The following is a 14,293-nucleotide window of genomic DNA, read 5'->3' as shown; positions in this document are numbered from 1 at the left end:
CCCCACACTGGTCCATTACATGGATATTATGCTTATTAGACCTAGTGGATAAGAGTGAGAAACTACTCTAGGCTTATGGATAAGACATCTGTGTGTCAGGAGACAGGAAATGAATCTGAAAATAAATTTAGGGGCCTTCTATCTCAGTGAGATTTCTAGGGGTGCAGTGGTGGGGGGCTTGTTGAGATACTCCTTCTAACCTCTTGAAGAATAAGTTTTGCATCTGGCTCTTCCATAAGCAAAAAGAGGGCCAATACCTAGGGCCTGTTTGGACATCAAAGGCAACACAGTCCTTATCTGGATGAGCTACTCTCGCCTATTTACCAGGTGATTCAAAAAGTTGCCATTTTGAGTGGAGATCAGAATAGGAGAAGGCCCTGTGTGACATGTCCAGACAGCCATATAAGCCACCCTGCCACTTGGGCCATATGACCCATCAGATCCATTGGTGCTTGAAGTGTCAGCGACACAGGGATGGAGCCTTTGGCAGTTCCCCTGAGATGAATCACAGTACAGGTCCTAGGATTTTGGAGCTAAGCTCTGCCATCCTCTGCTCTCCTTCTGAGAAACAACTTTTGGTTTGCTACAAAGTCTCAATTTACTCACAGAATTTAAGCATTTTAGATAGTGGAGGAAAATAAAACTTACCAAGGATATCCTCAGTAATGGTGAGTGAACACAGAAGAAGCCTGCACTGACACAAAATGTGGAAAACGGTAGACCTGCCTTGCAGTGCTGCTTGTAAGGGGCCCAAGTTCTTCTGACAAAGGCTCAGCCTGTGGATGGCGTGAGGCCAGCAGCCACCCTTGCAACACTGAGACTGGGTCTTCCCAGAGTTGAATTGCTTGAGAATGTGCCCAAAGTGGGCAGTGAACTCCATGCAATCTAAATATTGTTGTTGTTTAGTTGCTAAATCATGTCTGACTCTTTGCGCCCATGGACTGTAGCCCACCAGGCTCCTTTATCCATGGGATTTCCCAGGCAAGAACACTGGAGTGGGTTTGCCATTTCCTACTCTAGGGGATCTTTCCCACCCAGGGACTGAATCTGTATCTCCTGCATGACAGGCAGATTCTTTATAACTGAGCCACCAGGGCTTGGTGTAAGGCTAAATAAAAGGCAGTGAAAGTGTTAGTCGCTTAGTTGGGTCTGGCTCTTTGAGACCCCATGGACCTGACAGGTTCCTCTGTCCACGGAATTCTCCAGGCAAGAATCCTGGAGCTGGTAGCCATTCCCTCCTCCAGGGGAATCTTCCCAACCCAGGGATCGAACGCCAGTTTCCTGCATTGCAGGCAGGTTCTTTACCATCTGAGCCACCAGGGAAGATCCAAAGCTAAATACTGGAACAAAACTGATAGCCAACAAGTACCATAAGGGAGAGCTGAAGAGAGAGTTCAAGAGAGATGTCACTGTTTAGAGATGTGACCTCAGACCCTATGTGGTGACCTTACACCCTCAGCCCTAGGTGGTGGCCTTGCCCTCTTAGCCCTGGAATCAATTAGGTGGCTCACCTTCTGGAAGCAAAGAGGTGACAGCTTGTCACCCTGAATCTTCCTAGTCTGTGCTCTCTGGGCCTGTGGTGGCAGTGAGAGCTCTGCTGACTTCTGAACCATTTGGAGGGTCATTCATTGCTTTTCTTAGAAGATATTCACTGCCAAATAGCTTTACTAGCCTGTTTCCTGGCTGGAGAATCCCAGAAATCCAGTCTTCCTTCCTTCCTTTTTTTCTGCCTCTGTCCTGTTCATCCCAAGCTGGCCGTGTTTTTGCTGAGATGGCTGATTGGATCTACAAGTCACATGCCTAATCCTTTTAGCAACTGGTTCTCCAGCCATACACTTGGTGCCCTTTCCAGAGTACATCTCATATTTTGCAATATGGATAGGCTGAAAATTTTCAAAATCTTCATGTTCTAGTTCTTTTCTACTAACAATTCCTTCTTCAAATTCTCTCTTTCCTCTAGCATTTTACTATAAGCATTAAGGGCAAATCAAGTCTCGCTTTTAACACTTGGGTTAGAAGTTTCCTCAGTTAAATATCCCAGTTCATCACTTACAAGCTCTTTCCACCCAAAAGAACAAAATTCAGCCAAATCCTTTGCCACTTTATAAGATTTACCTTTTACCAATTTCCAACAACATATGCCTATCTTCCATCTGGCAGTGTGTGTGTGTTCACTCGTATTCAAATCTTTGTGACCCCATGGACTGTACCATCTGAGATCTCACCAAAACCACCTTTAACATTCCTACTTCTACCACAAGTTTCTTTGAGGCAATCTAGACTTTTTCTATCAAGCACCTACAAATCTTTTCAGCCTCTACTTGCTGCCCAATTCAAAGCCACTTCCATGTTTTTTTTTTAGGTGTTTCTCATAATATCACTCCACTTCCCAGTACAGAAAGTTGCAGTTTCCTAGGGCTGTTGTAACAAAGTACCACAAACTGAGTGGCTCAGAACAACAGGAATTTCTTGTCTTGTGGTTCTGGGGGCCGGAAGTCCAAAATCAAGGCGTCAGTCAAGTCATGCTCTTTGAAGATGCTAGGGAGGGATGTGTTCCATGCCCCTCTCCTGGTTTCTGGTGGCCTCAGGCACCTCTTGTCCTATAGAAGCATCCCTCCAATCACATGGTCATCTTTTCCTTGTGTGCCTCCACATAGCCTCTCTTGAGTGTTTGTGTTTGTCTGTGTCTACACTTCTCTTTTTCATAAGAATGCCAGTCATATTGGTTTACTGCTGCTACTGCTAAGTCACTTCAGTCGTGTCCGACTCTGTGTGACCCCATGGACGGCAGCCTACCAGGCTCCTAGGGCCCAACTAATGACCTTGTTTTAGCTTGATTACTTCTGGGAAGATCATATTTCTAAATAAGGTCACAGTCAGAGACAGTGCAGTTTAAGACATTAACATATATTCTTGGACGGACAAAACTTTACCCATACAGGTTCCTTGCAGATTCACATTCTGGCTGGGCTTACCCAGTGAGAGGAGGTGGCTGTAGTTTTCCAACATCACATCTTGGTACAGGCGCCTCTGAGCAGAGTCCAGATGCTGCCACTCCTCCCTGCTGAAGTCCACGGTCACATCCTCAAAGGACACTGACACCTGTAAATAAACATGAAGGACACTGACACCTCTCAACACAATCCCATTCAGGGTGACCAGGTCAGCATGGGAGGATAGGGAAAAGATAGAAAAATGCTTTTAGGATTTTTACCATAATACCCCATAGGCTATGCCTTTTAAATACTTACTTATACATAATGTATAGAATAAAAATATCTACTTATAAATTTCTGCCATCCATTGTATATGAGTCTTTCATTTTAAAAAATTAATTTTCATTAGTTTTCTATAGTAGTATATAACTACTTATATGTAGTAGTGTGTATAGCTGATTAACTTTGCTGTACAGCAGAAACTAACTGCAAAAAATATATACTCCAATAAAAATAAATAAATAAAGTAAATAAAGTGATTGAAAGGGGAAAAAATTGATAATTTTGTCCAGGATTTGAAGTTTATCTTATTTAGTTGCTCATGTTAATGGGAAGTTAGTGTTTATTGCTTTTTGAAGGAGGCATGTATGTTTGTGCTGGGTCTTTGTTCCTGTGTGTGAGCTTTCTCTAGTTGTGGCAAAGTAGGGGCTACTCTCTAGTTGTGGTGCAAGAGCTTTTCATTGCAGTGGTTTCTCTTGCTGCAGAGCACAGGCTATAGAGTGCACAGGCTTCAGTGGTTGGGGTTCACAGGCTCAGAAGTCGTGTCTCACAAGCTCTAGAGCAAGGCTTCAGTAATGGTGGTGCACAGGGTCAGGTGAACATGCTCCCCTGCCTTGACTAGCAGAATATTAACCACTGGACCACCAGGGAAGTCCAGCATGTACACTTTTTTCTCACTTTACATAGCTCCCTGTACTACTGCTTTCATTTAGTCTTTAAAAATATAGGCATTTTCTCTTGATGCCGTTTTGTTTGATCACTTTTACTTCCACAGTTGTCAGAAAACACTCTCTGTATGATTTCAACATATGGTCTATCTAGAAGAATGTTTCAGGAGTCCCTAGAAAACAATGTATATTCAGCTACTGATAGGTTCAGTGTTCTCTAATATTTAAATCAACTTGATTGAGTGTTGTTGAAATTTTATGTCACTTTACTCATTTGTCTTCTACTTCTTCAACCAATTATTTGTCAACTTTTTGTTAAAAACTGAAACAGAGATGTTAAAAGTTTATATAGCTATGCAAAGGAACTAGAATACACAAAGCAAGGATTAGCATGGAAGATTTATACTATATAACATTAAGACTTACTATAAAGCTACAATAATTCAGACAGAATGGTATTGATGTAAGTATAGACACATGTATCAATGAAACAGAATAGAAGGTCCAGAAACAGATTTGCACACATACGGACAACTATTTTTTGACTAAGGTGCCAAAGTGCTTCAATGCGGGAAAGGAAAGTCTTTGTTAAAACAGTGCTGGAACAAATAGATATAATAAGTTTTGGAGGAAAATACAAACTTATGATTCACACCTCATACCATATACAAAAAATAACTTGAGTGTTATCACCACATTCACAAGCACACACACAGAGTAACTCTGTGTGGTGATGGATGTGTTAACTAACTTGATTGTGGTATAAAAGCAGACATACAGATCAATGGGACAGAAGAGAAAGTCCAGAAATAAACCCACACATTTATGGTCAATTAATTTATAAGAAAGATGCCAAGAATATAAAATGGGGGAAAGGACAGTGTCTTCAATAAATGGTTTGGGAAAATTGGACAGCCACATGCAACAAAATGAAACTGGAACACTCTCTTACACCCCCACAAAAGTTAATTCAAAATGGATTAAAGACTTAACCATAAGACCAGAGACCATACAACTTCTAGATGAAAACACAGATGGTAAGCTCCTTGATGTAAGTCTTGGAGATGAATTTTTGAATTTGACACCAAAAGCAAGTGCAACAAAAACAAAAACAAACCGTGGGAATATGCCAAACTAAAAAGTTTATGCAGAGCAAATGAAACCTTCCACGAAATGACAAGACAGCTCACTGACTGGGAAAAATATTTGCAAAGCCTATGTCTGATAAGGGGTTAATAGCCAGACTATCTGGGGCTTCCCTGGTGACTCAGATAGTAAAGAATCTGCCTGCAATGCAGGAGACCCAGGTTTGATATCTAGGTTGGGAAAATCTCCTAAAGAAGGAAATGGCTACTCATTCCAGTATTCTTGCCTGGAGAATTCCATGGACAGAGAAGACTGGTGGACTACAGTCAATGGGGTTGCAAAGAGTGGGACATGACTGAGTGACTAACACAACAACAACAACATCCAAAATATGTAAAGAAATCATACAACTCAACAGCAAAAAAAAAAAAAAATCTGATTAAAAAGCAGTAGAGGATCCGAATAGACATTTCTGTAAAGAAGACACACAAATGGCCAACAGATACATGTAAAGATGCTCAACATCACTAATTATCAGGAAATGCAAATCAAAACCACAGTGAGCTATCACCTCACACCTGTTAGAATGGCTATCATGAAGACAATGAATAACAAGTGTTAATGAGAATATAGAAAAAAACGGAACTCATGCACTGTCAGCAGAAATGTAAAATTGGGCTTACTGGGTGGTTCAGTGGTAAACAATCTGCCTGCAATGTGGGAGATCTGAGTTTGATCCCTGGGTCGGGAAGATCCCTTGGAGGAGGAAATGGCAACGCACTCCAGTATTCTTGCCTGGAGAATCCTCATGGACAAAGGCGCACGGCAGGCTACAGTACAGTCCACGGGATTGCAAAGAGTTAGACACGACTGAGCAACTTTCACTTTCATTATGCAAAACAATACAGAACTTCCTTAAAGATTAAAAACAGAACCACCATATGATCCAGCACTTCTACTTCTGGGTATCTACCTAAGAAATGAATACATTCACTAAAAAGATATATGCACTCTCCTGTTCATTGCAGTATTATTTTTTTAAAAGATTGGGTTTTATTTATTTTAGTTATATTGGGTCTTAGATGCAGCATGTGGATCTTTGGTGCATCATTCAGGATATTCCTCAAGGCATTTGGGCTCAGCAGTTGTGGTGCATGGGCTCTCTAGTTATGGCAAATGGGCTTAGGTGCTCTGTGGCATGTGGGATCTTAGTTTCCCAACCAGGGATCAAAACTGCATCCCCTGAATTGCAAGGAAGATTACTTAACACTGTACCACCAGGGAAGTCCCTACAGTATTATTTACAATAGCTAAGATATAAAATCAACCTAAGCATCCATAAATGGAGAAATGGATAAAGAAAATGTGGTATACATACACATACACAATGGAATATTATTTAGCCATAAAAGAAGGAAATCTTGTCATTTGCAACAACATGGATGTACCCTGAGAGCATTATGATAAGTGAAATAAGTCTGTTCAGTCGCTACGTCATGTCCGACTCTTTTCCACCCCATGGACTGCAGCACACCAGGCCTCCCTGTCCTTCAGTATCTCCCAGAGTCTGTTCAAACTCATGGTCACTGAGTCAGTGATGCCATCCAGTCATCTCATCCTCTGTCACCCCCTTCTTCTTTTGTCTTTAATCTTTCCCAGCATCATGGTCTTTTCCAATGAGTCAGATCTTCACATCAGATGTCCAAAGTATTGGAGCTTCAACTTCAGTATTAGAACTTCAGCATCAGTCCTTCAGTGAATATTTAGGGTTGATTTCTTTTAGGATGGGGCTTCCCTGGTGGCTCAGACAGTAAAGCATCTGCCTGCAATGTGGGAGACCCAGGTTTGATCCCTGGGTAAGGAAGATCCCCTGGAGAAGGAAATGGCAATCCACTCCAGCACTCTCGCCTGGAAAATCCCATGGACAGAGGAGCCTGATAGGCTACAGTTCATGAGGTCGTAAAGAGTTGTACACGACTGAGCGACTTCACTTTCACTTTCCTTTAGGATTGACAGGTTTGATATCCTTGCAGTTCAAGGGACTCTCAAAGAGTCTCCAACGCCACAATTTGAAAGCATCAATTCTTCAGCACTCAGCTTTCTTTATGGTTCAATTCTCATTTCCATACATGACTACTGGGAAAATCATAGCCTTGTCTATATGTACCTGATATATGTGGTCCACTGGAGGAGACAATGGAAAACTAGTCCAGTATTCTTCCTATGAGAACCCAATGAACAGTACAAAGAGACAAAAAGATGTGACACTGGAAGATGAGACCCCTCAAATCCGTAGCCCCCTTTGCTACTGGGGAAGACTAGAGAAACAGCTCCAGAAAGAATGAAGAGGCAAGTTGTGGATCTATCTGGTGGTGAAAGTAAAGAATGATGCTATAACAATATTGCATAGGAACCTGGAATGTTAGGTCCATGAATCAAGGTAAACTGGAAGTGGTTAAGCAGGAGATGGCAAGAGTGAACATCAATATTTTAGGAATCAGGGAATTAAGATGGATCAGAATGGGAGAATTTAATCCAGATAATCGTTACATCTACTACTGTAGGCAAGAATCCCATAGAAGAAATGGAGTAGCCCTCATAGTTAACAAGAGTTTGAAATGCAGTACTTGGGTACAATCTCAAAAACAACAGAAAGATCTCAGTTCGTTTCCAGGGCAAATGATTCAATATCACAGTAATCCAAGCCTATGCCCCAAACACTAATGCCAAAGAAGCTTAAGTTGAACGGTTCTATGAAGCCCTACAAGACCTTCTAGAACTAAAACCAAAAAAAGATGTCTTTTTTCATCACAGGGGATTGGAAGTCAAGAGATACCTGGAATAACAGGCAAATCTGGCCTTAGAGTACTGTCGGTAGCCACGTTAGGCATTACGGACAAAATGGAAGCACGGCCCCAACCCCCTCTCCTCATCCCGCAGGCACAGTCCTGGGATGAAGGAGTTAGGTTTTGTGATTCTGACTTGCTCTTTCCTTTCTTCGGTTGAGTTGGCTGGAAAGAATGTTAAGGTGCTTATTGTTCTTGAGAGAAGCATGAGAAAACACAAAGCCTTCTGCAGTTGTGCCCAGAAAATAATCTATAAAGTAACCAATGACATTTTTTCAAGGATTTTCACAAAGAATGTTCCAGGATGAGCACATAGGCCACAGCTTGAGGCCATGGGAAGGACTGTTATCTGAGACCTGTTTGTGAGGGGAATGTTTATGGAAAAGGAAGTTTGCTGAGCTTAGGGTTTAGGAATCATTAAGAATAGCTAGAAGCCTTTTTAGTAGATACTAGGGGCAAACAGGATTTACAAAGATAAGAAATAAACTGAGGAATGTGACATGAGTTACAATGTAATCACAAGTAAACAGGAAGCAGGAACTCTGTTTGAAGGGCAACAATGAGACAATAATCTGGGTAAGGGGGAACTGAAAATGTCAAACCTCTGACCTAATGCTTTTGTCAAAGTATAAAAGAAGACCTGATGCTTGAAATAAACATGTAGTCCCATACCTCAAGTCAGAGGCTACATCATTCTTTGCTGACACCGCTCATCCCTTCAGGCTGATTCCCTGGCTGCTGGAGCTGGACTCCAACAGAGTACAAAATGAATCAGGACAAGGGCTATCAGAGTTTTCTCAAGAGAACACACTGGTCATGGCAAACACTCTCTTCCAGCAACACAAGAGACAACTCTACACATGGACATCACCAGATGGTCAATACTGAAATCAGATTATATTCTTTGCAGCAAAAAATGGAGAAGCTCTATATAGTCCACAAAAACAAGACCAGGAGCTGACTGTGGCTTACATCATCAGCTCCTTATTGCAAAATTTAGGCTTAAACTGAAGAAAGTAGGGAAAACGATTAGGCCATTCAGGTATCAGTTCAGTTCAGTTCAGTCGCTCAGTCGTGTCCGACTCTTTGCAACCCCTTGAATCGCAGCACGCCAGGCTTCCCTGTCCATCACCAACTCCTGGAGTTCACTCAGATTCATGTCCATCGAGTCAGTAATGCCATCCAGCCACCTCATCCTCTGTCGTCCCCTTCTCTTCCTTCCCCCAATCCCTCCTAGCATCAAAGTCTTTTCCAATGAGTCAACTCTTCACATGAGGTGGCCAAAGTACTGGAGTTTCAGCTTTAGCATCATTCCTTCCAAAGAAATCCCAGGGCTGATCTCCTTCAGAATGGACTGGTTCGACAGTTTCTATTGAAAGATCATCTTTATCCTTATGGGGATTCCCCTTTTATGTTATTGTTGCTTTTCCCCTGCTGCTTTTAATGTTTGCTCTTTGTGTTTAACTTTTGTTAGTTCAATTAATAAGGGTCTTGGGGTGTTTTGCCTTGGGTTTATCCTGTTTGGGACTGATTGCGTTTCTTGGACTTGGGTGGCTATTTCCTTCCCCATTTTAGGGAAGTTTTTGACTATTATCTCAAGTATTTTCCCATGCTCTTTCTTTTTGTCTTCTTCTGGGACTCCTATGATTCGAATGTTGGGGCACTTAACATTGTCCCAGAGGTCTCTCAGATTGTCCTCATTTCTTTTAATTCTTTTTTCTTTTTTTCCTCTCTGCTTCATTTATTTTCACCATTCTATCTTCCATAGCTAGGACACAGAAGCAATCTAGATGTCCACCAGCAGATGAATGGATAAGGAAGCTGTGGTACATATATACAATGGAATACTACTCAGTTATAATGCATTTGAGTCAGTTCTAATGAGGTGGATGAAACTGGAGCCTATTATACAGAGTGAAGTAAGTCATAAAGAAAAACACCAATACAGTATATTAACACATGTATATGGAATTTAGAAAGATGGTAATGATGACCCTATATGCAAGGCAGCAAAAGAGACACAGGTGTAAAGAACAGACTTTTGAATTATGTCGGAGAAGGCATGGGTGGGATGATATGAGAGAATAGCATCGAAACATGTACATTACCATATGTAATGCAGATGACCAGTGCAAATTCATTGCATGAAACACGGCACTGAAAGCCAGTGCTCTGGGACAACCCAGAGGGATGGGGTGGGGAGTGAGGTGGGAGGGGGGTTCAGGATGTGGGGACACATGTGTACCTGTGGCTGATTCATGTCGATGTGTGGCAAAAATCACCACGATATTGTAAAGCAGTTATCTTCCAATTAAAATAAATTAATTTTAAAAAAGAAAATACTTTACTCCTAAAGGGCTTTCCAGGTAAAGAATCTGCCTGCCAGTGCAGGAGATGTAAGAGACAATGGGTCAGGAAGATCCCTTGGTGCAGTAAATGGCAACCCATGCCAGTATTCTGCCTGGAAAAACCCACGGACAGAGGAGTCCTGTGGGTTACAATCCAAGGGATAGCAAAGAGTTGAACATTGGGCATAGCACAGCACTTATTCCTAAAAGATGCTAACACTTATCTGGGCCTTTGGTGAGTCATAATCATTTTGCTGATGGAGGGTCTTGCCTTGATGTTGATGGGTGCTGACTGATTGGGATGGTGGCTCCTGAAGGTTGGGGTGGCTGTGGCAATTTTTTAAAATAAGACACAAATGAAGTTTGCCTCACTGACCCTTCCTTTCATGAACAACTTCTCTGTAGCATCTGATGTTGTCTGACACATTTTACCCATAATAGAACTTTCAAAATGTGAGTTAATCCTCCAAAACTCTGCCACTGTTTATCAACTAACTATGTCATACACTAAACTTTTTGTTATCATTTCAACAATCTTCACAGCATCTTCACTGGGAGTAGATTCTATTTCAAGAAACCACTTTCTTTCCTCACACGTAAGAAGCAGCTCCTCATCTATTCAAGTTTCACAATGAGATTGCAAAAGTTCAGTCACATCTTCAGGTTCTATTTCAAATTCTAATTCTCTTGCTATTTCTAATATCTGCAGTTACTTCCTTCAATGAAGTCCTGAAACCCTCAAAGTAAACCATGATGTCTGGAATCCACATCTTCCCAACTCCAGTTAATGTTGATGTTTTGACTCCTCCTCCCATGAGTCATGAATGCTTTTAATGACATCTAGAATGGTGAATCCTTTCCAGAAGATTTTCAATTGCCTTTGCCCAGATCTATCCAAGAAATCACTACCTACAGCAGCTAAAGCATTATGAGATGCATTTCTTTTTTATTTATTTATTTTAATATAAATTTATTTATTTTAATTGGAGGCTAATTACTTTACAATATTGTATTGATTTTGCCATACATCAACATGAATCTGCCACAGGTGTACACGTGTTCCCCATCCTGAACCCCCCCTCCCACCTCCCTCCCCATACCATCCTTCTGGGTCATCCCAGTGCACTCGCCCCGAGCATCCTGTATCATGCATCGAACCTGGACTGGTGATTCATTTCACATATGATATTATACATGTTTCAATGCCATGTATTTCTTAAATAATAAGACCTAAGCTGAAATTACTCCTTTATCCATGGATTGTAGAACTGCTATTGTGCTAGCAGGCACAAAAACATTAATCTCATTGTACATCTCTATTTCAAATCCTAAAAGATGATGCTGTTCAAGTGCTGCACTTCATATGCCTGCAAATATGGAAAAAAGCAGTGGCCACAGGACTGGAAAAGGTCAGTCTTCATTTCAATCCCAAAGAAGGGCAATGTCAAATAATGTCCAGACTACAGTACAATTGCATTCAATTCACATGCTATCAAACTAATTGCTCAAAATTCTCCAAGCCAGGCTTCAACAGTACAAGAACTGAGAACTTCCAGAAGTTCAAGATAGATTTAGAAAAGGCAGAATAATCAGAGATTAAATTGCCAACATCTGTTGTATCATTGAAAAAGCAAGAGAATTCCAGAAAAACATCTACTGCTTCATTGACTATGCTAAAGCCTCTGACTGTGTGGATCACAACAAATTGGAAAATTTCTAAAGAGACAGGAATACCAGACCACCTTACCTGCCTCCTGAGAACCTGTATGCAGGCCAAGAAGCAACAGGTAGAACTGGACATGAACAACGGACTGGTTGCAAATTGGGAAAGGAGTACATCAAGGCTGTATATTGTCACCCTGATTATTTAAGTTATATCCAGAGTACATCATGTGAAATGCTTGGCTGGATGAAGCACAAGCTGGAAAGATTGCTGGGAGAAATATCAATAACCTCAGATATGCAGATGACACCACCCTTATGGCAGAAATCGAAGAGGAACTAAAGAGCCTCTTGATGAAGGTGAAAGAGGAGAGTGAAAAAGCTGGCTTAAATCTTAACATTCAAAAAACAAAGATCATTGTATCCAGTCCCATGGGCTACATGGGAAAACAATGAAAACAGTGACAGACATTATTTTCTTGGGCTCCAAAATCACTGCAGATGATGACTGCAGCTGCGAAATTAAAAGATGCTTGCTCTTTGAAAGGAAAGCTATGACAAACCTAGACAGCATATTAAAAAGCAGAGACATTACTTTGCCTACAAAGGTCTGTCTAGTCAAAGCTATGGTTTTTCCTGTAGTCATGTTTGGATGTGAGAGTTGAACCATAAAGAAAGCTGAGTGCCAAAGAATTGATGCTTTTGAGTCAAAGACTCTTGAGAGTCCCTGGGGCTGCAAGGACATCAAACCAGTCAATCCTAAAGGAAATCCATCCTGAGTATTCATTAGAGGGGCTGATGCTGAAGCTGAGGCTGCAATACTTTCACCACCTGATGTGAAGTGCCAATTCATTAGAAAAGACCCTGATGCTGGGAAAAAACTGAAGGTAGGAGGGGAAGGGATGATAGAGGATGAGACGGTTACATGTCCATCACTGATTCAGTGGACATGAATTTGAGCAAGCTCTGGGAGATGGTGAAGGACAGGGAAGCCTGGCGTGCTGCAGTCTATGGGGTCACAAAGAGTTGGACACAACTGAGCAACTGAGCAAGAGCAACAACATCTCCATTATAGCTTTTGTGTATTGCTACATTGCCAGTGAGCAGTAATATTATGAAAACAATCTTTTCTGAGCAATAGTTCTCAACAGTGGACTTACAATATTCAGTAAACCATGTTGTAAACAGATGTGCTGTCATCCAGGTTTTGTTGTTCCACCTACAGAGGGCAGGCAGAGTACATTTACCATAATTCTTAAGAGCACTAGGATTTTCAGAATGGTCAGTGAGCACTGGCTTCTTCTTAAAAGTTACTAGCTGCACTAGCCCCTACAAAAGAGCCAGCCTGTCCTGAGAATCTTTGAAGTCAGGCACTTCTCTCCAACTATCAAAGTCCTAGATGGTGTCTTCCTCTGATATAAAGCTGTTTCATGTACAGTGAAAAACTGCTGTTTGGTGTAGCCATCTTTATTAGTTATTCTAACTGGATCTTCTGGATAAGTTGCTGCAGCTTCTACATTAGCACTTGCTTCTTCATCTTGTGCTTTTATGTTCCAGAGACAGCTTTCCTTAACCCTCATGATCCAACCTCTGCTAGTTTAAACCTCTTCTGCAGCTTCCTTCACTTCTCTCAGGCTTCACAGACCTGAAAAGAGTTACAGCCTTGATCTGGATTAAGCTTTGGCTTAAGGGAATGTTGTGGTTGGTTTGATCTTCTATCCAGACCACTAAAAGCTTCTCTGTATCAGCTATAAGGCTGTTTCTCTTTCTTATCACTTATGTGTTCACTGGAACAGCACTTTGAATTTCCTTCAAGAACTTTTTATTTGCATTCACAACTTCACTAACTGGTACAAGAGGCCTAGCTTTCAGCCTACCTCAACTTCTGATGCACCTTCCTCACTAAGTTTAATCATTTCTAGCTTTTGATTTAAAGTGAGAGACTCTCCCTTTCAATTGAACACTTAAGAAGCAACTGTAAGCTTATCAACTTGCCTAATTTCAATATTACTATGTCTCAGGGAAAGAGAGGCCTGAGGAGAGGATGAGAGACAGGAAGGAGGGCAGTTTGAACACATATTTATCATCTAAGTTTGCCATCCTAGACTCATGGATTGATAGTAACATCAAAGATCACTGGTTACAGATCATCAAAACAATTATAATAATAATGAAAAAGTTTGAAATACTGGAAAAATTACTGTAATGTGACACAGAGACAGGCAGTGAGGAAATGCTATTGGAAAATGGTGCCAGCAGACTCGCTGAATGCCGGGTTGCCCACAAACCTTCCATTTGTTAAAACACACACACACACACACACACACACACACACACACACAATACAGAAGCAGACACAGAATGCAAACTTAATGGCTACCAAAGTAGGCGGGGTTAATTGGGAGTATGGGATTAAGAGATGTACATACCATACCTAAAATAGATAAACAACAAGCACGTACTATATA

General features: G+C 41.3%; 1 protein-coding gene across 1 annotated transcript in view; it reads right to left on the bottom strand.

Moving 5' to 3' along the window:
* ZNF81 (zinc finger protein 81) overlaps positions 1–13,405 on the bottom strand; it is a 35,785-nt gene extending 22,380 nt beyond the window's left edge. The window contains exons 1-2 of the mRNA XM_068963206.1: positions 13,262–13,405; positions 2,976–3,102 (exon numbers count right to left, since the gene is read on the bottom strand). Of these exons, the coding sequence (XP_068819307.1) occupies positions 2,976–3,102; positions 13,262–13,405 (271 nt within the window). The remainder of the gene's footprint in view (positions 1–2,975; positions 3,103–13,261) is intronic.
* Between the last annotated feature and the right edge of the window lie 888 nt (positions 13,406–14,293).

This window comes from Capricornis sumatraensis, chromosome X, assembly GCF_032405125.1.
Source record: "Capricornis sumatraensis isolate serow.1 chromosome X, serow.2, whole genome shotgun sequence".
Taxonomy (NCBI): domain Eukaryota; kingdom Metazoa; phylum Chordata; class Mammalia; order Artiodactyla; family Bovidae; genus Capricornis; species Capricornis sumatraensis.
Note: the sequence above shows the minus strand (reverse complement) of the source record. Positions and strands in the feature narration are given on the sequence as shown.